The 25,430-nt window shown below is 46.3% G+C and overlaps 1 protein-coding gene across 7 annotated transcripts in view; it reads left to right on the forward strand.

The window, feature by feature from the left end:
• DTNB (dystrobrevin beta) overlaps positions 1-25,430 on the forward strand; it is a 118,098-nt gene continuing 92,668 nt past the window's right edge. For 4 of the 7 annotated variants that reach the window (XM_033145244.1, XM_033145247.1, XM_033145248.1 and 1 more), the window contains exons 1-6: positions 1-19; positions 14,951-15,018; positions 16,262-16,342; positions 18,871-19,084; positions 21,507-21,592; positions 24,486-24,640. In XM_033145244.1, coding sequence (XP_033001135.1) covers positions 14,952-15,018; positions 16,262-16,342; positions 18,871-19,084; positions 21,507-21,592; positions 24,486-24,640 — 603 coding nt within the window. In that variant the 5' untranslated portion in view covers positions 1-19; position 14,951. Of the gene's footprint in view, positions 20-14,950; positions 15,019-16,261; positions 16,343-18,870; positions 19,085-21,506; positions 21,593-24,485; positions 24,641-25,430 lie in introns of those variants that run through there. The other 3 variants (XM_033145245.1, XM_033145246.1, XM_033145249.1) reach the window with 1 other exon arrangement.

Consider the following 25,430-nt stretch of genomic DNA (forward strand, 5'->3'; position numbering starts at 1 on the left):
GCGGGGAGACGGCGGAGAAGTAAGTGGTCGCGGGCGGCGGCGAGGAGCCCCTTCGCTCCCTCAGGAAACGGGCGGGCGGCGCAGGCCCCGCGAGACCCCCCGGGGGAATGGGGGAGGGGGCGCCCCCCCCGGTCACGCTGGGCCGTGACACGCTGTGGCGGGAACTGGCCTGTGACGACTGCGGAGGGACCGGGGGGGGGGCTCTGCTCATAGCCTGCGCTTCTCACCGCCTTGCCCTCCTCTCCGCCCCGACAACAGCCCCGCGAGGTAGGGCGCCGCCTTCTCTTGGGGGTCGGCCCAAGGGAAACCTTTCCTTCCGCGGCCCGTGCTTCGCCCCCCCTTGTCGGCCTCCGCTGTGGATCGCAGGTCTTCCTTGGGGAAACCCAGCCAGATGGGCGGGGTACAAATAAAATATTATTATTATTATTATTATTATTATTATTATTATTATTATTATTATTATTATTATTATTCCCTGCGAGGGCCGGGAGCGGCAGGCTTCTCGGAGGAGAGGGAGGTGGGCCAGCAGCCGGTGGGCGCTGAGCGGCGAGTCTTCTGGGCGCCACGATACCTTTCTTAGTCTTCAAGGCAGGCCTGGGCAAACTCGGCCCTCCAGATGTTTTGGGACTACAACTCCCACCACCCCCAGTTAACAGGACCAGTGGTCAGGGATGATGGGAGTTGTAGTCCCAAAACATCTGGAGGGCCGAGTTGGCCTATGCCTGCTTTAAGGGGCCGCGAGGCTCTGGGGTTGTCGCTGGTCCTTCCTATAGTAGCCACCCCACCTCCACCCCCAAGAGTTGCATCTTTCATCTAAGTGGCTTTGGGGCAAAAGTGGAGGGGTGCAGGTGGCTAGGAAACGGAAGAAGAGCGGGCATTATCTGTGACTCCACATGAGTGCCAGGAATGCCCTGTGGGCAAGCAAGGTCTCCAAGCCATGGAGGAGCTTGCCTCAACTGCAGATGGTCGTCCTCCCTGTAACATAGCAGCAGCTTTGCCTGGTTTTGAGGGTTTCTCCTGGCAGGCACTCCAGACTGGGCTGCAGGGTTCAAGGCCCCGTTGAAGCCCAGCATAGTACAGCATTGAGCCCGGCATGAATTCCTGGGTTCTTTACCTGGGTGAATCAGCACCAGTTGCTGAGGGACAGCACTGTGCCTGCCTGCCTGGCTAGCTTCTGCTGCCTTTTGGGAAAGGCACTGCTTCTGGGGACAAAGGGTACCTTGCGTGTAAATGGACGAAATGAAGCCCCGGGGCTCTTCTTTTCACTGAAAAGCAGCCCTGGACGGCTGCAATCTTGAGTGGATGTGCAATGTTGAGATAGACTCTTAAACGAAGGTTGCAGTTGCCAAAACGGAATGTCTTGTTGCCATTTTTGGGTAAGATGGCTCTAAAGTCTACTTTTTCTTGAACTGAGATTGCCAGCTAAACACATGGCTAGTTCAGATGACAACCATGAGCTAGGTTAACAACTGAGAACTTAAAGAAGAAAATTTACTTGATCCAGAGACAATCCTCATATATATTGGCCTATTCCTACCTCTTTTTCTTGATGGTAACACAGGCCATTCATAGCGTAAGAAATAAGTGAAGACAAGCTACAACAATTAGCTATGACGTTGTTCACTGCTCCTGCTCCCGCTGCACAGAAACATTCTCACTGTGCAGATAAAGTAAAATGGATAGAATTCTACAGGACAAAGTATTAGTGTGTGTCAAGATCCAAGGATCCCCTCCAGATGATGGGGGTGCCAAGTGCCAAACTGGCACCCAGGCTTCTTCACTTGATCACAAGTGGCCGGCAGCCAGGTGCAAAATGCAAAAACCAGTTATTGAACACTGGTTGTGATGCTGCATTTGTGAATTTCCTGAATTGGAGGGAGTTTGGGTTGGCAGACCTTTGAGATCCTGTCAACTGTTATATGTCTATGGTGCCTTGAAGCATAAGGGACTACAGGGAGACCAGAAGCAAGAGGGCTAAGAAAAGGGTGCAGACTAGCCAGTAGAGCAGAGGACCTTCCTTAGAAAAGGTAGGTGGGCAACAAAGCTTGAAGAGGGGAGGCAGGAGGGCTCTCTGAAGAAACACCAGGGTCAAGGGTTACCTGTATAAGGTAAGGGAGGGAAAGAGGCAGTTTCCTGAAGAGCAGGAATCTGAACAGTGGAATATTGGATGGAGAAAAGGAGAAAAAAGCACTGGGGCACCCTCTCACGCAGGGCCACAGGTCCTCCATCCTCCTTGCACACTAGGGTCTCGAGAGGTTGCGGGGATCCATTCCCTTCACCCTTGAACTGAGGCCTTGATGGCTGCAGCTGGTGGGAGTTGGAATCCAACAGCCTCTGGAAAGCCACAGTTTGCCCATTCCTGGCCTACAGGAAGGTGGGGCTGTGGGAAGTGGGAGGCAGCTAAGGTATGCAAGACTTGTGATTTGTGGGAGTCCAGAGAGCCAAGAGGAGATGAGGCTCCTATAACTCAAATCTCACTGTTGGCATCCGGACTCTTCCTGTTGTAGTTTCCGCTGATGCTTCAGTGTTGTGACATAATAATAATAATAATAATAATAATAATAATAATAATAATAATAATTTAAATAATAATTTATTTATACCCAGCCCACCTGGTTTCCCCAGCCACTCTGGGCAGCTTCCAACAAAATATTAAAATAAAATATTCTATTAAACCTAAGGGGCCATTGATAATAATATCCAGTTACTATGTGCAGGGGTCAGTAAATCCACCTGCAGCAGAGGGGGTCCCTTCCCCCTCCAGCAAGCCCACACTGCCTTACACCCCATCCACGTGATGATCATGCTCCAGCCACGTTCAACGCCTCCCTCCCGGGTGATGCTTGAGTTAGTTCCCACAGCCCTTCTCCAGGTGCAGCTTAAGACAAGGCAGATTAACTTCCATCCTATTCCTGAGCCGGTTGTCTTGAATGATGGAGGATGAGACTTTGCTGAATCTGAGCCTAGAGCCTGTGTAAGTGGGTTTCTGTGAAGGGAGCTGAATTCACATGAATGACTATCCTGAGCATTCTAAGATGATCTGGTCAGATTGTGTAACTCTTCTCAGATGTGGATTTCCAGTACTGCAAATGGTATAAATTGACCTTGCTGCTTTGTGCAAATGGTTCACCATAGGCAGCAGTGATGTGGAAGGAATTTCTTTTCCATTGCTTTGTTTTCTGTGGAAAACTTTTCATTTAATCAGTTCATTAGTAGCAATGGTATTTGGCAAGTGTGGCGGTTTCAAAGTAAAATAAACATGTTAAACCAGATCATGCTTGGGGCACCCAAAAATTACCCTAATTGGCACAGAGAAATTCTCCAGTTATTTTTTTCCTGAAAATCCCACATCTCCGGGAAGGAGGAAGCCCAAATGCCATGTGGACTGAAGTGTCCACAATTAGCCCTGAAGGCAGGACTTTCACTAAACATGATGCAATGGCCAAGCCTCAGTTTGTTTGCTTGCCCTTTCTGCTAAATAATAAATAGGCTTTTTCAAGAGAGCAAGTTCAATTGACCATGTAGAAAAACAACAGCATCTGTTCCATCCTGATTATTGTTGTTATTTATTAATTTTTTAAGTAAGCGGCATGACAGCCCTTGTAATTTAATTGTATTTTAATTGCATACACATGTTTTTGCTTTAAAGTCTAAAGCTTTTCCTTAGTCCAGTTCTGTTGTTTCCATCTTTTATTTTGTCATCCCCTGTTTTCAGAAATAGGGGAAATATGTGTATGTATATTTTGAGATTATAGTCCAACTGACTATAATTTCAAAATACTGTTGTTGTTGTTCAGTCATTCAGTCATGTCCGACTCTTCGTGACCCCATGGACCAGAGCACGCCAGGCACGCTTATCCTTCACTGCCTCTCGCAGTTTGGCCAAACTCATGCTAGTAGCTTCGAGAACACTGTCCAACCAAAATATACATATACATATTCAAAACAAGTATGTAAAAGGGGACTAAATATTTTGTTTAATGCACCATAGAAACCCATTTTGAATTGAAAGCTGCTGGGAAGTTTTTTGAATCCCAACAATCCCATTGTAAAAATAAAAGACCAACCTACAGCTCACAAGGTCTCCATGCTTTCCCATGCAGTGTTTACAGGTACCTTTCATTGAATTCATAATATCCCGACATCGGAGCATATTTTGTTTGTGTGGCATTTTGATGGGGGAGTCTGACACTATGACTGTTGTACTTGACACTACAGGTGAAACTCGAAAAATTAGAATATCATGGAAAGGTTCATTTCTTTCAGTAATTCAACTTAAAAGGTGAAACTAATATATGAGATAGACTCATGACATGCAAAGCAAGATATGTCAAGCCTTTATTTGTTATAATTGTGATGATTATGGCGTACAGCTGATGAGAACCCCAAATTAACAATTTCAACTTTGGAGTTTTCATCAGCTGTGTGCCATAATCATCACAATTATAACAAGCAAAGGCTTGATATATCTTGCTTTGCATGTCATGAGTCTATCTCATATATTAAACTCCAGTAGCTAATGAAAACAATTGCTTACATAAATGGACTTTTCCATGATATTCTAATTTTTTGAGTTTCACCTGTATTAATAGTCTTGCTGCTGAATTGCATAAAAAGAAATCCGAAATGGCCCAAAGTGCTATTAAAAAAAGGCACCAGGCAAAGTTTATCTGCATGATTAGTTGATCTCTCCACCTCCCTCAGTGCAAGGAAATGTGTGGGGAGATCTGCCGGCCCCCTGATTTTTTTTAAGGACAGGTAGTATTTGGAGTTTGAAATTTATTCCATATTTTAGTGTTGCTGCCTTTGAGTGTAAGTGTTAGTGGATTGAGTTCTGTTTCATTGATTATAATTGTAACATTCTCTTTTGAAATGTTTGAGATATATATTTTTGGGGTTACCTTTGCTGTGTTAAATGTGCATTCTGCACTTGACCTCCTTCGTAGTGGTTTATTTTGAAATCTTTAAGATTATATTTTAGTTTTCTGTTAGTTATGTTTGCCTTTTGTGTAATATTTTATTCTGGGTTGTTTGATGTTTTAATGTAAGTTGTAAATGGCTTTGAGATTAAATTTCTTTAAAATATAAAGCGGTGTGGAGATGAAATGAATCATAATAATTGTACACTGCTTTGTATTGGTGTATGGAGAAGGACAGCAATATAAAATAAATACAAGCACATAGGTTGGCTTCTTCAGCTCTGTCCTACGCGAAGTTCATAATGTGTTCACCAAGTTACCGGTAGTAGCTCTGCAGGTCAATTGTAGGCGTTAAAATGCTGCTTTGACCGACTGAGCTGCCTTCCCCCTTGAGGGCACTTGCTCCGGTCTGGTCCTAGGGCTCGCTCTTTAGGGTCTGAAGAACTGCTTGAAGCTTTCATGTACAATGGTACCTCGGGTTAAGAACTTAATTCGTTCCGGAGGTCCGTTCTTAACCTGAAACTGTTCTTAACCTGAAGCACCACTTTAGCTAATGGAGCCTCCCGCTGCCGCTGCGCCGCCAGAGCACAATTCTCATCCTGAAGCAAAGTTCTTAACCCGAGGTACTATTTCTGGGTTAGCTGAGTCTGTAACCTGAAGCGTATGTAACCCGAGGTACCACTGTATACAACTTGGGAGGATGGCTTCAGGAAGGGCAAAGGACTGACATTTAGATGTTTGAAATGACTTTGGCAAAGCCATACTCCAGTGTAACGGGAAGCATTGTCTTGCCTATACACTGGCCTGGATTGTGAAATAGGGGGAATGAATAGTGCATTTCATCATGCTGAAAGGTTAAGGGTACGACGTCATCCTAAGGCTGTGTGCCTCCTAGAATTAGCTTAATGGCAACTCATAGGGGGAAAGTTTAAGCTCTTGTGTGATGTTGAGGCAGTCTTTGGTCACATTTAAGGCCCTGCATCAAGCTGCTCAGGCTGGAAAAAACATCTTTAACTTCTTAGGAGCCAGCCTCAGAGATTGGTGTCTTGGTACTAAGACAATTTTTTCTAGCCTTCTTCTGTTGCTTGTCAAAGAACACACTTGAGAAGGAAAAGAATATAGAAGCAGTGGTGATCTGAAGTTGTGAGCAAACTGCTGTGAAATGCTAGATTATAAAGGTTAGAGTAGGTTTAATATAGATTCCATAAGTATATAAAACAATGTGCAGAAAATGGAATAGGAACTCGCCACTTACATTCTTCCAATCTCCAGAAGCTGAAGATACTGTGGGCAGCTGGCCTCTGCAGTTTTCTGCGTCAGGATGGTGGCCAGATTCTCACTCTGTAGTTGCCACACATTGTGGCTAACTACTCTCCCAAGCCTCAAACAGGTTGCCCTTCTGAGACCACTCTCCAAGACCACCCATAAGAAGAGCCCCTTTTGATCAGACCAGATGCTGATCAGGTAGGATGGTCACTGTTGAAAATTACTCGAGGAAGCATGGGTTGGGTGGAGAGACTGTATGTGAGGTTCTGTTGATGAACACTGCACACTTCCTGAGCCTTCTGATATTAAGGAAGCTAAGGAGACAAGCTGGAGGATTTTTTTTAAAGTTAATTTTATCTGCAAAACTTATTTTCTGTGTTATAACCAGAGAGAAGGACTCAAAATAGCTCACAAGACCAAAACAACCCAATGACCACCATCTAAAACACCTGAATGATACCAGATGCCAGGGTTGCTCCTCAAGGGCCCTCCTGACAGGCCCTTTTTCAGGAAGATGGAGCTCTGTAGAGCTCAGGGGCCTCCCTTGCTCCCTATCCTCATCCTCGCTGCCCTTGCAGGCTTGAGTGTCTTGATGCAAAAGCTGGGCAGAGGGAGGGAAGAAAGTGGTTGTGTGCTAGGTAAGGAGGGTGCGTGGAGAGTTATGGGTTGGTAGAATTCACACACAAATTGAAAACAAGCAGCCAGATCTTCTGGTTTGTGCTGCTTTTTTCCATGGGCCCAGGAATTGGGGGGGGGGAGGTGTGTGCCCAGAGGATTTGGCACTCTCTGTTTGCGGCTGCCTCCATCTGTTCTACTGCAGAACTGGGGTGAGATAAACAGAGTTTTCCTTTCAGAGCTAATGTTCTCTCAGCATACAGCTCTGTTATTCATAAACAGCAACTGCCTGCATTGCTACGTGGGGGTTTTCTTTGACTGGAGAGGGGAGAGGAGGAGGAGGAGGAGGAGAAAAGCTGTTGCAATGGTGATGCAGTCTTGCATTAGGAAAAGGCAGGTGCAGTTTGTCAAGTGCTGTTGTGCAGCCTCCATTAATTTCAATGGAGGCTGTGCAATGGAAGCAGCAGCTGTGCTGGAAGGAGCATATTGTGCATGGTGCCTGCACAACCAGAAAAGCTTCCAGTCAGCTTATTTAGAAGTTTGCTTTTGACCAGGCTTGAACTGCGACATGTGCATAGCTGTCAACCTTTCCCTTTTTTAAAAAGAGAAATTCCCTTATTCCGAATAGGATTCCTCACAAGAATAGGGGAAAGTTGACAGCTATGGACATGACAGCTTCTTCTTCTTCATCCCCCAGTTAAATTTTTAAAAGTCATTTCCAGTATTGCATTGTAATAAGTTTCAGAGCTGGAGGCAATTCAGATCAATTATTTTTTTTAGAAAATATGACCCTTTTCCTCTTGTTGACTTGTGCTTTGGGGTTGTTCCCTAGTCCTTCCCAACAAACTTGGTTTAAGAGGATCTGTGCTCTCCACAGTCCTACTTATGGATAGCAGCCCATGCTTTCCACCAGCAGAACATGCATGCCATGTCATTGATCCTGCTGTTTGACTCTACCTGCGGTTTATTCTGCAGTCGCTCCTTGCCTTCGTTCTGCTGTCTTCTGCCTTGATCCCTCCTGCATTAAAACCACCGAGTTGCTTTCCTTGAGAATGACCATCTCCTTCTGAAAAGAAAAGTTGTTCTGGTCTGCCGTTTAGGGGAATCAAAAGACTAATTTATTTTTATTTATTTTTTTGCAAACTGCAAGGAAAGGCTACACAGACTTAAGTGAAACGATTGCTGTGAGCAAAACTTGCCAGATTGAAATGAATATTGCTCTTAGGAAAAGGAAGTATTGTGCTCCAAAAGGCAGTTGTGACTTGATCAGCTTTTTGTTGTACTGTATTTACTCGAATGTCACTTTTTTGGCCAAATTACGTCACCAAAATTAGGGTGCACATTAGAATTGATGGTGCATTTACATTTGCCAGCAAATACTTCATTGGCTTAAAGGTTTTGAAAATTGAGGTGCACAGTAGATTCACGTGAATACAGTAAATTTTCACCAGGCTGTATGAGGAATTGCTGAACTTGTCTCTTACCCAGGAGAGAGTGAAGTCTTTGGCGTAATAGCAGATTTGGGGTGGGGAACTTGTAACTGTTGGATTTCCTGCATCTTCTTTTGGAGTTACTTCAGCAGACTGCATGGCCTCAGGTAGAGAATATAATCTCACTCAGGTGTTATTTTGCAGTATAATGGCCATAGACGTTCATGCCACCGACCAATGTGACTGAAAGGCCTCTTTGGCATGAGAGAGGCAAGGTCAGGATAGCAATATTAGAGACTCTTGAACCCAGCTAGGACAAGTACCGGTAACTCCATTGTCAAGAAGATCCAATGGAGCTGGGATAGCCACCTTCAGTCCCCGTTAGTCCCACTCTGCACGGCCAGTGGGCAGGGATGCTGGGAGTTGTAGTCCAAAGCTTCTGGTGGTTGCCATGTTGGATACCCTGGATTAGAGGATTGTGTGGCTTTATCTGACATCTCAGTTCCATAATGAGAGAATCCCTCTTGCTAAGCACACCCAGCCATGTTGATGCCTTTGGTTCAGACTTGGCTATCTCTGGAAGAGTTAGTAGCTGCCCGTGTGAATTCTGTTGTGCTGAAAGAATAAGCCATGATACATTCCCACGCAGCTCTATGTATGGCACGCTTGATGCAGGACTGAAACCATGCCATTGCCTGAAAAGAAACGAAAAGCAGTGTAGTTAGGATGCCTTGCCCCAGCTCTGTATATGAAGATGTGGCACAAGTGTTACTAGTTTGTTTTTGCTCTTGTTTTATTATATATGTTGTGTTCTCATTCTGCATTTTTATGCTGTGAATTGCCCCATGATCCTGGGATGAAGGGTCGTATGCAGATTTAATAAAAAAGAAAACTAGGATAGGTACGTAAGAATGTATGCAGTTCACGTGGCCACCCTCTTCCTTCAGCATGGGGGTGGCAAGAGCTGTGGGGAGATAGTGAGGATTGGGGTGAGCTGTAAAGGGTGGGGGGCTGGCAAGGCGGAGTGGCTGTCTTGCCTAGTGGAGCAAGCAGGGGCAGAGTCCCTGTTGCTCTACCTTTTGTTCGCATGTTTGTTCAAGGAAGGTCTCCAGAGCAACAGCATATGCAGATGTAACCTAAAATTAGAATCTCACGTTTTGTCCGCAATGAATTGTAATTGGACTAGGAGAGGTTTGCCCTTGTGGGAAGAAAATTATACCGTAGTAATTTTGCAAACCTGAGTCGTAGTGGTGTCAGCTAATGTGCTGCTTACATCCTACAGGTTGTGTAGGAGAATAGATGGCAGATGTGTACTCGGAGCAGGGGTTACACTGTAGCATTTATCTCGTAAAGAGTTTGGTCGTGCCATAGCTAAATGTTCTGTAAGCTCAGAAGGTGTAATTAAGATTCCACAGCCTACACAACAGGCTCAAAATCGTGCACAAAAAGTGAGCTCTGTGGGGAAACCCAGCCACAAGGCAGGGCAGGGTATAAATATATTATTATTATTATTATTATTATTATTATTATTATTATTATTATTAGCTCCCTTCTGCTTTGTCCTAGATAAGATGAAGAGGAGCCATAGGTAAGGTAAAGGGACCCCTGATCATCAGGTCCAGTCGTGTCTGACTCTGGGGTTGCGGCGCTCATCTCGCTCTATAGGCCGAGGGAGCCGGCGTTTGTCCGCAGACAGCTTCCGGGTCATGTGGCCAGCATGACTAAGCCGCTTCTGGCAAACCAGAGCAATGCACGGAAACGCCATTTACCTTCCCGCTGGAGCAGTCCCTATTTATCTACTTGCACTGGTGTGCTTTCAAACTGCTAGGTTGGCAGGAGCTGGGACCGAGCATTGGGAGCTCACCCCATTGCGGGGATTCGAACCGCCGACCTTCTGATGCAAGTTTAGTGCTAAATGTCCAGCATAGTACAGTGGTACCTTGGTTCTCAAATTTAATCCATTCCTGGAGTCTGTTCGACTCCCGAAACCATTAAAAAACCAAGACGTGGCTTCCGATTGGCTGCAGGAGCTTCCTGCACTCAAGCGGAAACCTCACCGGACATCCGGCTATGGGTTTGCAGCGTTTGGGAGCTGATTTGTTCAGCAACTAAGCCATTCAGGAACCAAGGTTCTACTGTACAGGTATCTGGATTGGTTAACTTTGAGTTACAGCACAGAGACACTCCTGAGGGTGTGTAAATTTCTGTCTGTTGTCAGCCCATTTGAACTCCAAATTTGAATCTCTGTAATTTTTCTCTCTGGCGAAATAATGAAGCTTGTCAAAATAATGTGATGTCTCTCTGTGTGTCTCTCCAAATCTAAATTTGCAAAGTCGCATCAGAATCGTGCTGTGTGTTTCCCATACATAAAAAAACATAAAAAACTTTTGTCCAGTGTAAAATATTTTGGTCACTTTGTGGACTAAGCCAGTGTGATCTGTGCTTCACTGGTGCCACAGACTTTTGTGCCCACAACGGAACCGACACTTCCTCTCCTGTGCTCTGTAGCCCTCCCTCAAAATCTGCTCTGGAGGGTTGGGGTGACCCTCCAAGGGTATATTTTAGGAGGACACATGGGGAAGAAATAGAATTCCCAGTTGTGCCAGTAGAACTAAGCATGCAGAGAAATGTGTACAATCCTAGGTATCTGTTGTATCCTGTTCAATTTCCTATGTTTTTGGTAGGCAGCAAAATAATTTAAAATGCACATCATAACAAAAGAAATGGTAAAATGAGTAAAACATTGTAAAATAGTGAAATCTTAGCAGGCATTACTCTATTCTCAAGTAATTCCATTTAAAAAATGTACAAATGTAGGAGCTTTGCCTTGTTTTCCAGAGCTGTGTGGCTGCTGTACTTTGAAAAGTAGAAAGCAGAGTTATTTTGATACTTGGCTGATATGGCTGAAGGGGGAGCCTTAGGGATACAGTAAGTCCACCAGATAAAGCCTTGGAAAACATATATTTTGGGAAATAGTGAAATGTATTTCCTATTAGAGCTAAACTCAGTTTAGTTTAAGAATATAAAACACAGTAAAGTGTATGGTACATATGTATATGGAATTAAAAAGTGCAAGTGCCTCACTTTTATTCAAACAACAATTGCAAATGTACTCATTAATTATCTTTCATTTCCAATACACCAGAAAAGGAAGTTTACTGCAGCGGGCAAAAATCCATCCATCTGTAAATTGCCCTGTAAATGTTGAAAGTCAGGGTATAAATGGCAGTCACCTTCAAGAAGCAACACAAGAACCTGCAACATTAGTTTAGCCGAGGTGGCAATGGGATGCCTGGACACTTTCCACTCTTGTGTGGTGGAGGGAACCTGAGGTCTGCATCCAGCCTGACAGATCAGTGTATCAAGGACTGTCAGGAATCTGGATATTGTTGAGCTCAACATTGGCATGGATTCGAAAGGTGCTTGTGTGGGTAGAACACGCTTCCTTTTGTGCCAGAGGTATCTCCCTCCTTCAGTGTTTACCTGCAGCCTCCAGGCCACGTCCCACACCTTTCCTGGGGATCCTCCTAATCCTTGGGAGGGGCTTTGGCCAAGGTCAAAGGTGACCGTAGTGAGGAAGAGGAGATGGCAAAGCCTTATTAAAGTTTTGAACTCTGCAACAATGCTCTTTTGGACTCCTATCACATTAGGCAATATATCCATGAAAAGACTACCGTCTCAGGCTTTATCCTAATTGGTTCCTGAACTATCAGCTGTCTCTGTTTTTGTCCTTCTGGTTACCCCACCCTGCATGGCCTTAGGTCCAGTGGTGGAGAACCTCATGCCTGCAGGCCAGACTTGGCCCAGCAGCTCTCCCCATTTGGCTCACCAAGTCATCTCCAAGAAGCCACACCTGCCTGCCCTACACTTGACCTGACATCACATGTGGGCCAGGTAAGGGCAGGGCTTCAAAGGAAAATCAAGAGCTTCAAATGAGCTCCTGATTGTTTCTGTTCTGGAGCAAGGCATGCTCCCACCCAGCCACCCCTCAGCTCGTTGGTGGTAGGAGCATGCCTTGCTCAAGGAAGGAGACACTGCTTCCGTTTAATGGAAGCCTCCCTTCCCTCCCAGTGCTACGCTTTGCAGACTTGGTTGTTGGGTCTTCAAAGCACAGCACAGGGCTTTCCAACAACCTCCATGGTTCTCCTCCAAACCAGCACTTTGAAATCCTGACAACTGAGGCTTCTAAGTGCAGTATCTCTTGATGTCACTATGATATCAGGTGTTTGTCAAACAAGAGGTTGAGGAGATTAAGATTTGGCCTATTGGCCAAAAGAATTTCTCTTCCCCTGACTGAGGAGAACAAAAAAGTATGTGCAGATTGAAACTTTTTCTGAGCTTGTATTTTGTATTTTGTTTATTTGCTGTACAGTATGTATTTCCAAACATGGTGGTCAGTTTATTTCACATGCTGTAGAAGGTCAAGGAATCTAAAGCAGACAAAGTGTTTAAGTGTATATAGAATTGTAACTGCTTGGTATTGTAGATTGCATTCAAATAACTAAGGATTTGGGGTTAGTAAGGGCAACTAAAAGAAAGAAAGAAAGAAAGACAGACAGACAGACTGCAGATATCATAGACTCATAGAATCCTAGAGTTGGAAGAGACCACAAGGGCCATCCAGTCCAACCCCCTGCCAAGCAGGAAACCCCATCAAAGCATTCCTGACAGATGGCTGACAAGCCTCCGCTTCAGGACCTCCAAAGAAGGAGACTCCACCACACTCCTTGGCAGCAAATTCCACTGTCGGACAGCTCTTACTGTCAGGAAGTTCTTCCTCATGTTTAGGTGGAATCTTCTTTCTTATAGTTGAATCCATTGCCCCGTGTCCGCTTCTCTGGAGCAGCAGAAAACAACCTTTCACTCTCCTCTAGATGACATCCTTTTATATATTTGAACATGGCTATCATATCACCCCCTAACCTTCTCTTCTCCAGGCTAAACATACCCAGCTCCCTAAGCCGTTCCTCATAAGGCATCGTTTCCAGGCCTTTGACCATTTTGGTTGCCCTCCTATAGATAGATAGATAGATAGATAGATAGATAGATAGATAGATAGATAGATAGATAGATTTACCTGGGAGGAATTCCTGTTGAATTTAATGATGCTTACATTGCTGTCTTATATCACACGCTAAAGCTGTGTTAGAGGCTGATGACCTAGTCCCTGAGTTCTTACTCAAAAGGAGCTCATACCTGCCACTAAGAGTCTCAGACACAAACCAATGGCAAATGTAGCCAGGCAGCTGTTTCTGCCTACACCTGGCCAGGAATCTGGCCAGCTGATTTTTTTATTTTTATTTTTGCACATCAAATGTTGGACAACAGCTATCTCAAATTTCAAAAAAGAATGCATGTTGTAATACATTGTGTCCTTGGAAGGTGGGGTTGAGTAGGGCTTAGAGGCAAATGGTGCTCCGTGTTCCTGACCATCCGATCATCACATTCCCGTTGAGAAAGTATGGCAAAATAGGCCGTTACCTACAGCTGATGAGCTCCAAGAAGAGCGAAACCTGTTAAAATAGGTCCTGTAGTATTGGCCAAGAGAGCAGCTCCTTGGTGTGGCACACTTTCCCCAGTAAACTATGACCCCTCCCTGGGATCATCAATAAGGCTACCCAGGCTTGTGACTTTTAAACTTATTTTAGCTTATCCTGCCTTCCAAGGCAGAAGTCACAGGGCACGCTTCTGTCAGCTCCTTCCTGTACCCCTACTTCTACCTTACATTTCCATTTTGACATGCACCTTAATTTCCAGATCTGATTTCTTACATCAGAAGAATAATGAGGAAAGAATTTGCTTTATTAAATTTAGCATTCCAAAAACTCTTGGCACATGTGAGGATGCATTTAGGCTCCTGCTACTACTGTTTAGAATACCAGGACTTCTGTGAAAGGCAGCAGGACAGAAAAGTCAAGGCTAGTTCTTCTTTGCCATATCTAAGGAGCATCGCACGACTCCACTGATCCTGCTAATAGTCGTCTTTCGGAGAACTGACTGAGCAGTGAAATCAGTGGGAGAGGGCAAGCAGGCCGTATGTTCATAGCCAAACAGGTTTGTTGGTTTGTTTTTGCAAAAACATTCCTTCCATGAAAATAGGAAAGGTTGTGCTCCTCCAGGACAGTGTGAGAGGAGCTGCACACCTGCTCCATTGAAACCTCCTGTGTAGAGCTTGCAAATAAATGCAAAAATGCTGTCGTCCCAGTAGCTTTTCTGGTGGCTGACGTGGAGGGCTAATATAGCATAAGCAATGGAAGCATCAGTATTACTCAGACACAGTGCTGGAGAAGGAGCCACAGTGGAGAGCTGCCTGTTTCTAAGTCGGTGCTGTTTGCAAAATGGGGGTGGCAGAATTTTTTAACGTCGTTTTTATTTTCTAAAGCAAAAGCAACCATCTCACTCATGTCAGCCTATTTTGCAAAATAAAGCTGCCCTCTTCTTTCCCACCCCCCAAAACTTGTACCTGGGTCTGTATTTAAAACAAAATCGCAGGAGGAGGTTTCTTTATCTTGCTAGCGTTCCCCCCCCCCCCGCTCTGCCTACATCCCAGCTCTCAAACTATCAAAGTAATTGGCGTAGTTCACTTTGCCTAGTGGTTTCTATTCGCTGTTTCCTGTGTGACTTTCTAGATCAGATTAATATGGAAACTTCACGAACCCCCTGCAGGCTGGCTTAGCTAGAGAAGTCAATGGGGCTGAACCTCTCACTTTGTGTCTTTAGGATGATTGAGGAGAGCGGAAAGAGGAGGAGAACGATGGCAGAGAAGAGGCAGCTGTTTATGGAAATGAGTAAGTAGAACTCTGCTTTAGCTTACAACTTCACAAAATAACGTTCCGCAGTCTTTTAAAAGCATGTTAAAATGAACCATGGAAAGAGAAGGGAAGTCACTGGATATTTTGAAGTTTGTAAATTGTTTATTTGAAATTGTAAAACAGAATATTTAATAACAGGTGGGGTTTTTTAAATAATACTTTTTCACTAAATTGATTCCTCTTGAGAGTTTTGGGGTGTCACATTTCAAAGACCAGGGATGTTTATGAAGCTTATACGTTTACACGTTTCAGTCTTCAAATAACATCTAGTGGTCACCTCATCTCGCATCCCATGACACCCTAAAGAAGCATCGGTTGAATTCTGGGGATGAGGGTCTACCTTAGCTCTCAGCTTTTGGGAATCTAGCTCCCTGTTCCATGCTTGATCCTTAGTTTCCATCCCTGACCATTTTCCTTGAGATATTTGGGGAAATGCCATCTAGGGGGAGTCTCCTTCTTTGGAGGTCTTGAAGCGGAGGCTTGACAGCCATCTGTCAGGAATGCTTTGATGGTGTTTCCTGCTTGGCAGGGGGTTGGACTGGATGGCCCTTGTGGTCTCTTCTAACTCTATGATTCTATGATTTTATGATTCTATGCTGGCATTGCCAAAGGCAGCTGCAAAAATGAGGAGAGAGAGAGGGGGGCAAGGCTCTGAGGCTGTTTGCCAAGATGTCGTGGGGCCTTAAAGGACAGGATTCCAAGAAGGGATGAACATTTGAATGCTCAAATATTGATAGATTATTATTAAAGCATTATTAGGAGAACAAAAACATTGTTTAATCAACATCCTAAAGACAATTACAGAAACAGGTTAGTTAAATGTTCCTGTAAAAACGTTTGTTTGTTTTTAAGTGTATGAATTGTAATAATGTTTAGCAGGTAAGAACTCCAGAATGCACACCTGGGCAAGACCTTTTTGAGGTCCAACAAAAACGCCACAAATGGTCATCCACTGATTGGAGGAATATTGGGGCTACGGGTGGGTGATTCACATAGGGCAAGACGTAGTGTTATATATGCTTTATTGATGATTTCACTGTTGTGCCATTTTAAGTTATTTCATAGGAAACGATTCAGAAAGGAAGTGAAGGAAATTAATAGTTCTGACACAGAATTACCAGGTGTCTTAAAAACTAGGCCAAAAATGCTGTTGGGAAATGGATTGTGTGCTGGCCTTTTCCCACTTTAAGACAAGAACTCTCTTGCTTCTGATTCGCAGGGGCTCAGAACTTCGACGTCATCAGATTGTCAACGTATCGGACTGCCTGCAAACTGAGATTTGTGCAAAAAAGATGTAATCGTAAGTGAAAAGTTTCGCCCACTGTAGAAACATCTTAGATAAGTGCACATGTCAAGATTTATCTTTGCATAAACTCCTCTGTATTGCACAGACTCAGCTCACAATAAGAACAAATCAACCCAAACCTTGCATTGTTTGGGGAAAGATAGACAAAATGAAAAGTGGTAATGGCAAGCTGGGAAAAGCTTTCTGTGCCTCCACCTCCTTTGCACAATGTCCTTGTTGTCATGTGCTGATGTGTTCCTGTTGATCCACATGAGGCTCATAAAGACTAACTTTTATTCAGAGGATCCCATGATGTGCTTTCTTCTGGCCCGGGTGTGCTTTGAAGTACACACTTGAAGATCGCACACAGAAAACCTGAATGACCGAGTGAAGGCCAGTGCTCAGACGGCAGGAAAGTGTTGCAGCTGTGCATAAACTACAGGGCAATGTGCAAGAGAGGGGTGTGTTGAAGAGGCCTGGAGAAGGCCGTGTGACTTAGAAATGATGTTGAGAGGAGGAAAGAGCCTGGTGGGAGGAAGCTCTCTCTCTGTGTGTTTGTGTGTGTAATTGGACTCTGGCACTGAGCACGTTCTTGTTAGTTTGGAAATGTCACAGGAAGAGTCTGTTGGGCAGGTTCACGTGGCACAGAGAAGAATGAGGAGGCCGCTTCCAGGCAGCCAGTATTTTGTGGGAGAGATGGAGTGGCATCCTGGGAAATTCAGGTTCCACAATTAAAGTGGGTTTGGGCTGCCTGAGCAACAAACCCCTGCTCCTCCCAGAAAGTGCAGAATAACAATCGCCCAACACAAAAGAATCGGAACAACTCGCTCAATAAACAGAGGATGCCATGTAACCAAATCAGGATGAGTGCTCAATCAACATGTCATCTGGAAGTCACCTAAGCGATAAAAAAGAAGCAGGGAATCGTGTCGTAGCGAATGCAAGGGCCATGGCAAGATCATCATGTGGCACGGCTGTATTTGGGGTAAAAAATAAAGGGTTGGGGCCCTGATCCAGTGGAGCTGAAAAACCCTGTCCTCTTCCATGTGGATCATTAGGGAGTGTCACACTTCAGAGAGAAGTCTTGTGTTTTTTTCTGCCACCCACACCCCACCCTTGGGTGGTTGGCCCATCCTCCGTCTTCCCTTCTCTCCCCCCCCCCACCTCCATGCAAGGGGGCAGTCACTTGCTTCAGTGGAGTGACAGAGCCCCCCGCCCTCTACACTCTTCCCTGTTAGAATAAGGAAAGCCTGGCTGTTTTCAAGTGGCCTCTCTTTGTGTTTTGCCACCAGGGGCTGCTGTATCTGTGGAAACGGCACTATGGGGACATCTGGTAATGGGAAAACAAGCAATTGTGGCTTAGCTTTAGGTTTACCAAGCAAGGGAAATGTGTTTGGGGGAGGCAGGCAGCAACACCCAGTTATTGAATCCAGACAAGGTGCTGTATTTGCAGTGTCTGGCCAAGAGGGGAGGGGTGCCACCCACCTTACTGTGTTTCCATCCTGTTTCCTAGCCAAAATGCACCCCCCGAAGTTGATGCAATGCATCCTCAGTCTGCCAAAATGCAGGTGAAACTTGAAAAATTAGAATATCGTGGAAAAGTCCATTTATGTAAGCAATTGTTTTCATTAGCTACTGGAGTTTAATATATGAGATAGACTCATGACATGCAAAGCGAGATATGCCAAGCCTTTGCTTGTTGTAATTGTGATGATTATGGCGCACAGCTGATGAAAACCCCAAAGCTGAAATTGTTAAATTGGGGTTCTCACCAGCTGTACACCATAATCACAAACAAAGGCTTGACATACCTTGCTTTGCATGTCACGAGTCTATCTCATATATTAGTTTCACCTTTTAAGTTGGATTACTGAAATAAATGAACCTTTCCACGATATTCTAATTTTTGGAGTTTCACCTGTATACGTATGCACGTGGTCACACTCACGTTGCCTCAATGCTGGGGCCAAGGAGAGTGGTTGTTGGAGGCTGACTGGGGGTGGTGAGGGCGTGAAATTCCTCCCCACGCCACTCTTTCCTCAGCCAGGCTTTCCCCTCTTCCTGCAGGCATTTCACTTGTGTACTGATAAGGCAAGTGCAAGTCTACACCCAACCCTGAACAGTCAGCCACAAAGATTGGCCCTGTTAAATTAATTTCAGTCTTGCAGCGCCAGGTTAAGTTTGTGAAGAGAAATGCCCAGATAATTGTGGAACCTCAGCTGTAATTTGACAGCTCTGGCAGAACCCCCGGAGAAAGCTGGCAGAGAGCAGCTTGACTCCGTTGGCTGAAGAGTTAGCAGAATGCACAAGGAATCACAGTTGAAGGGACCCAAGGGGTCATCTAGTCCAACCCCCTGCAGTGCAACTAAGGAATCCCTAACAGAGAGGATAGCCGTCCAGCCAGCCCCCCACCCACATGAGCTGTGCTTGTAGAAGGAAGTTTCTGGAAACGTTACTGTGTTTTATGGTAGGGATGCTTCACAAAAATGCAACCGAACTTGCATCAATTAGGAGTGAAACTTGTCTTTCCTTTTCCCTTCCAGTTCACCTTGTGGATATCTGGAATATGATTGAAGCCTTCCGAGATAATGGCCTTAACACATTGGATCACAACACGGAGATCAATGTGTCTCGATTAGAAACCATCATTTCATCCATCTACTACCAGCTGAACAAACGCCTTCCTTCTACTCACCAGATCAGCGTGGAGCAATCCATCAGCCTTCTCCTCAACTTCATGATAGCAGCATATGACAGGTCAGGGGCTTCTCTCTCCAACAGGCTGCGTTGCTTCCAGGCAGCCGCTGCGTGAGCTGGGGCAGAGCCTGAGGCCTTGGGCACTCCCTGGGCTAGAGCAGGCTTTGGCCCTTGACAGAGAATCGCACCCATGTTTCATCCTCAGAGCCCTTGTTTGAGCAAGGTGGTTTATCCCCCTGTGGTGTCTCAGTGTTCCTTCAGGCTGCAGATCAAGACAGGTTTGTGAGCTCATGTGCTATAGTCATCTGCTCTGTCAGCAATTAAAAACCGTGCGAATGCTCCTGCTGCAAAGTGAGCGTGGGCCTAGGGTGTGACCCTGCGGCTGAAAAGGGCCAGTGCCATTTTCACATTCAAGTCACTCTGCAGCACACAAACACTTCAAATCCTGTTGCTCAGTTTTGGATTCCGCACTCCAAGAAATCTGACCAGATGAAAGGTTACAGAGCGTGATGAGATTTTTGTCATCTGAATGTGTGGATTCAAAAACTACATTTTTAAAAAGACGCAGTCCAATTCCATGAGGCTAAATGGAGCCCTTCCTCGCAACCCAAGCTGCCTTTACACAAGCTGCTGGGGGCATGGAAATTGCTGCAGTGGTTGTTGCGAAAGGCTGGCTCAAGCTAACATTTCCCCATGGAGTCGCACACCCAAGTTACGCGTTCTGTGCTACTGCAGGGGAGAGCATGTTGTACCCAGTTGTGGGTACCAGCCCCACCCCTCCCTAGTCCCTTTGGCCTCTTTCCTTGGGGCTGAATAGGAAGGTGAAGGCACCAGTTTCACTTGTGAATCTCCAGTAATCAACCTCGATAACCCCGATTTTAGGCCATTGTGGAGCAATGTGTAAGCCTCTAATCCCAGCCAAGAGCAGGAGAGCCAAAAACTCCTCAAGATAGGCTTTGCTTCATTTCACCTGGCTGGCAGCTGTTGAAGTTATTCTGCTGCGCGCGTTGGAACAGTGTGCGCTCTTGGGCAAGAGAGATGGAAAACTTGGCTTTAGTGGCACGGAAGAATGCTGGTGTTTCGGCTGGGAGTTCTCTGTCCTTCTGCAGCTGCCCTCGCAGGTAGAAACTCCTCCGCCTCCTCCTTGGTTATTGCAGTTGGGTGGCAGAAGACTTTGTAGACCAGAGGAGGACAAGTTGTGTCGTGATGGAAGTACAGTAACGTATCATGGGATCCATTTACTTAATATTTTGAGACTTGGGGGCTGGTGGCATCCTTGGGACTCCTTTTCCCTTTACAACCTTCCTGTGTGTACAAAGTAGCCCAGTCAGTGCGGAAGAGGCTCCTCTTACGAGAAGGCCTCTCATCTTGCTCAGGTGGTGTAATGGAAAAATCCCAGGTGTGGAACTGCCCAGCCACCTGGCCCTTAGGGATAAGCCCACTGGTTTCTGCGGAGTTGAATAAAAGAAGTCCAGCCACTGGAGCAAGGACAAGACAGGGTTTATTGCGCAATAGGTTACAGTCAAACTGCCCCCCCAGAACAGTGTTACAAGAACTTTTAAAACTCCTATCATATCCCAGAATACAGTTTGGAAACATCATCACTACATCATCACTACCTCACAAAAGGGAAGGGTTATACATGATTTACATATAGGAAAAACAGGAAAGACAAGATTAGCATATGGGGGAAACAGAGCAATATCAGGGAGATAGCCCTGAGAAGTGTGAATGGGTGTTAAGTACTGGCAAGGATACCTTGAGCACTTATCTGGGAGAGAACAATGGGAGTCTGGTTGAGGGATATTAGCCTGAAGCCCCCAGAGATTACCTGCTGAGGCATTTCCCTGTGTACCTGGTCTCTCGCCTACTGGATCATGGCAGAGAGATGGGTCCCCTTAAGGGCATCACTCCATACCCCAAATGAGTTTACTCAGGAGGAGACTTTGCTTAGGTGACCCCCCCCATAATTTCCGTAACAGTGGCAAGCATGCTGTCATCCTCTTAGGGTAATGGCGTGTCAATCAGCAGAGGACCGTTCTGCTAGGAGTGTTTAAAAAGCATGTCCCTTTCCTTTATGGCAATAGAATCACGTTTGACAGCATGGATGCAGGCAAAAACATCTCAGCACATCTCATTATTCCGACAACCTCTGATGGGCGCAGCTAACAGAAGCCTTCTCTCTCTCTCTCTCTCTCTCTCTCCCCCCCCCCCCCCCGCATTGCATAAGATGTTCCACCCCATTACCAGCCAGGAAAATGTGGGGCAGTGTTCCTTCCTGGACACTTTCTGAATGTTGCTCTTGTCTTGTCCTGCTGAATAAGTTGTGGCTGTGCATGAATGGACCATAGACTTGCTCCTGCCACAAGGTGCAGCTTCTGGCTTGCAAGCTGCCTTGAGCCTGGTTCTAGCTTTGGAAAGGCAGCATAAAAATGAAGCGATTGACTGATTGATTGAACTGCAGTTTGTTTGTTTTTTACAGCGAGGGCCACGGAAAGTTGACAGTGTTTTCCATAAAAGCCATGTTGGCAACCATGTGCGGTGGGAAGATTCTGGACAAGTTGAGATGTGAGTATTTTAAGGAGATTATTCGGGGTAGGCGGAAGGATACTGCATAATCCTGTCCTTAAAAGGAAAAAAAAATGCCCCCCATCAGCTGCAGAAGCTATCCTTTGCTTTGTCTTCTTCTGCTTACCTGTTCAGTAACAAGAATGCAGGAAGAGTCTGCTGAATCAAGTTGCTGGATCAGGCCCTTGCCAAAAGTATCACTGGAGTTATGTGAGAACGAGGAAAACTTTTCTCTGAAGACTTGAGGCTCAGCTGAGAGTAGCAATGTGGGGCAGGGGAGGGTGCCTGCCATTTCTCCCCTTGGTCTTGCCTGCTGGATCTGGCTTCAGGAAGGCCTAATGCTGACTGGGAACACTTTTGGGGGCTTCCCTGGTGAATGGGAGTCAGCTGTTCTCCCGCTCTGGACAGGCCTCTCTTCTGCTGCCTTGGCCGCCTCAGCCCTTCACTTTTCCCTGCTCCAGCCCACCAGAGTTTCTCTCGTTGTCGTCTTCCATTGGACGCTCTCCTAAGCCCCCTTGGCTCTGCTTTCTCCTTCCAATCCCTTTATGTCCTTTTGCAAATAACTGACTCTGCCTGCCTTGACTTGGTTCCTCACACCTTTCTGTTCTTGGGTGTGTATAATTTCCTGGCTGTGGACTAGGAGCTCCAATAGGTACTGCAGGCATCATTCTTTATCCTGGGCTCTCTGTTCCCCTCCACCCCCCATTTAAAAATAAAATAAAATACTGCGGCGCTAATTTTCTCCCCAAGAATAAAATTCCCAGACAGGGTCAGCCTGAAACGGGTTCAAAATCAGGCTGATCTTCCCTCTCCTCTTTTCCTAGCATTGAAAACAATTTCACATTAGATAACTGCTGACTCAGCTGCCCTTCAGCAGCACTCAAGATCTGCTTCCTCGCGCTGCCTGACAGTCAGGCTGGATGCCTCTCCTTGAACCCCTCCTTGGGCTTTTCTGGCCCCCTGTGAGCTCACGCTGCCCCTCCAGACTGAAGCTTCTGTTTCGGTGCTTCTTGAGATCAGAGGCGGCCACGGAACAAGGCTGACAGGATCAGGCAGTGGCCATGGGCTGTCCATCGGATGTTTTGGTCAAAAGGATGGTTGTTTTCTGCTCTGGCTGAGTGTGCTCTTGATTTCCACTAGGTCACCCACAATTTGTTTCCTTAGCCAGCAGACATCCTGGCTTCTCTTTGCCCTGATCAACTTTCCTCGCTCTCTTATAGTCCTGCTGATTGTAGAACCTACAGGTTTCCGGCCTCTTGCTTATTAATTTCATGAAATGTATACACCACTTGAGTTTCAAAAACCTCAAAGGGGTTTACAAAATTATAAAGCCATAAAATAAGGGGGGAAATTACAATACATTAAAACATACAGGAAGTTAGCAGATTAAAATCCACACCAGCATTTCTAAGCATCTGGGTAGGCTTGTCTAAACTAGAACGTTTTTGGCAGCTAGTGTGTAGATGGTCTTTTTTCTTCCTCCTCCTCCTCCTCCTCCTCCGTAGAAGAAGTGTTGCCGTTGTCTTGTCTTTCTCCTCCCCTCCACCACCAGCAGAGCCAAGATGCTTCACCATCATCGCCTTGATCCTTCCGCATTTGGAGCTCCTTTTCTCAAAGCTCTGTGCGCTGTACTTTCAGGACTATTTGGCGTTCTGATTTCCTCTTAACTTCCTCCTAGATACGGGCGAATAGTTCTTCCGTTCTCTACTCAAGTACTGCTGTGTTAGGTTGGCTTGCTTTAAACCTTTTAAGATTCACGGTTAATTCCCTTCTGCCACTCCTCCAGGAGTACTTGACAGAGCGCAGCAAAGGATTAAGAGTGCAGGTCCCTTTTTAAAAAGAAGTTAAGAAATCTTGCTAAAGGCGTCCACCGTTATTCCCCTCCTCCCAGAAGAAATTGGCCTGTCATGTTTAGAGGGAAATTCTCAGTGTACAGAAGACAAAAAGTCACTTGCTTTGAGGGATGTGATAGAAAGGTGTCTACAAAGAACATAAGAAGAGTGTGCTGGATCAGACCAACGGCCCCTCTAGTCCTGCTTCCTGTTTCTCCCAGTGGCCAGCCAGAGGCCTGTGGAAAACCCATATGCAAGACCTGAGCACAAGAGCACTTTCCCCACTATGGTTTCCAACAACTGGTATTCACAAGCATGCCTGCCTCTGACTGTTCATGACCAGGAGCCATTGACAGCCTATTTAGAGCCAGTGTGGTGTAGTGGTTAAGAGTAGTGGACTCATAATCTGGTGAACCGGGTTCGCGTCTGCACTCCTCCACATGCAGCTGCTGGGTGACCTTGGGCTAGTCACACTTCTCTGAAGTCTCTCAGCCCCACTCACCTCACAGAGGGTTTGTTGTGGGGGAGGAAGGGAAAGGAGAATGTTAGCCGCTTTGAGACTCCTTCAGGTAGTGATAAAGCGGGATATCAAATCCAAATCCAAATCCAAACTCTCTATTTAAAGTTGTGTGGCGCAAAGAATACCCCCCCCCCGGTAGGGGTGTAGCTAGCTTCTCTGGCACCTGGAGCGGTGGGGGTGGGGCGATCCGTACATAAGGCTGCTGCGGCAACCCACCCGGGGGGGCAGCACGGTGAGCTGTCCACGGAGTCCGTCTGGCAGACGCAAGCCCCACACTGCCGTTTTGGGCAGCACAGGGCCCCGAGTCACTGTGTCACTCCCAGGAGAGACGTGTGGCTCGGGCGCGCTGCAGGCTAGGCCCCGTGGTAAGTGCCACCCCCTGCTGTGTGTCATTTTGTCACACACACCCTCAAGTATGACACCCACACCCCCTTCCTACACCCCTGCCCCCCCAATTTTTTAAAAAAGTAGACGTAATTGTTGTATCCTTTCCACAAGGGCAGTGTATATAGTTAATCTAAATTTGATTTGCGTTTTTTAGATATCTTCTCTCAAATGTCGGATTCCAACGGCCTGATGATATTTTCAAAGTTTGACCAGTTTCTGAGAGAGGTTCTGAAACTTCCCACAGCGGTGTTTGAAGGGCCTTCCTTTGGGTACACGGAAAACTCTGTGCGGACGTGTTTCTCCCAGCAGGTAAAGTTTTTGAAGTGGGAAGGTTTGGAGGAGATTCTGTGCTAAAGGCTTTCTGTGCTGCTGCTGCTTCTTCCAAAGGAGCCTCAAAGTTGGAGTCCAGTAGAAGAGGCAATGCAGCTGCAGTTCCCCGGCGAACTCTGCCTGGTTCCAGGATCTGGCTCAGTTTAAGCCACCTGATTAAATCAGCATGGAGCACGAAGTATGTGCGTGTGTAAGACACTTAGAAAATAATAAAAATTGGCACACGCATTTGGTCTACAGCTGGCGGTAACCGGAGCAGGTCAGCTCTGTGAGAAGGCGCTCGGTTTCTCCTGGAAGCAGTGACGTAGGAAGGGGGGGCGGAGGGGGGCGGTCTGCCCCGGGTGCCACTCTGGGAGGGGCGACAAGATGGCTCCTGCCTCCCCACAGCTGTAGAGCGGCCGAGGGTGCGGCATCCTTATGGGCTGCCACTCTCACGCGGTGTCCGTACGGGATGCTGCCATGCAAACTGCAGCCTGTACAGCCGCCGTGCAAGCTGCAGCCGCCTGTACGGACTGCGCATTGAATACGGTCGTCGCACATGCGCAGTCCATACAGGCTGTGCAGCCCCAGGTGCTGGAGAGGATTCCTCCGCCACTACCTGGAAGGAAGTGATCAATGGGAGCTAATGGTAAACGTTGGCAGGGGGAGGTGGAGGGGGATTCCAGTCGGATGGTGGCTTTGAACCGGAGACGATGACCTGGAAGGGGCATTGAACTTGAGGGAGCCGTTCCAGTACTCTGCACCCATTTCAGGCTAAAACCACTACTGG

This window comes from Lacerta agilis, chromosome 3, assembly GCF_009819535.1.
Source record: "Lacerta agilis isolate rLacAgi1 chromosome 3, rLacAgi1.pri, whole genome shotgun sequence".
Classification (NCBI taxonomy): domain Eukaryota; kingdom Metazoa; phylum Chordata; class Lepidosauria; order Squamata; family Lacertidae; genus Lacerta; species Lacerta agilis.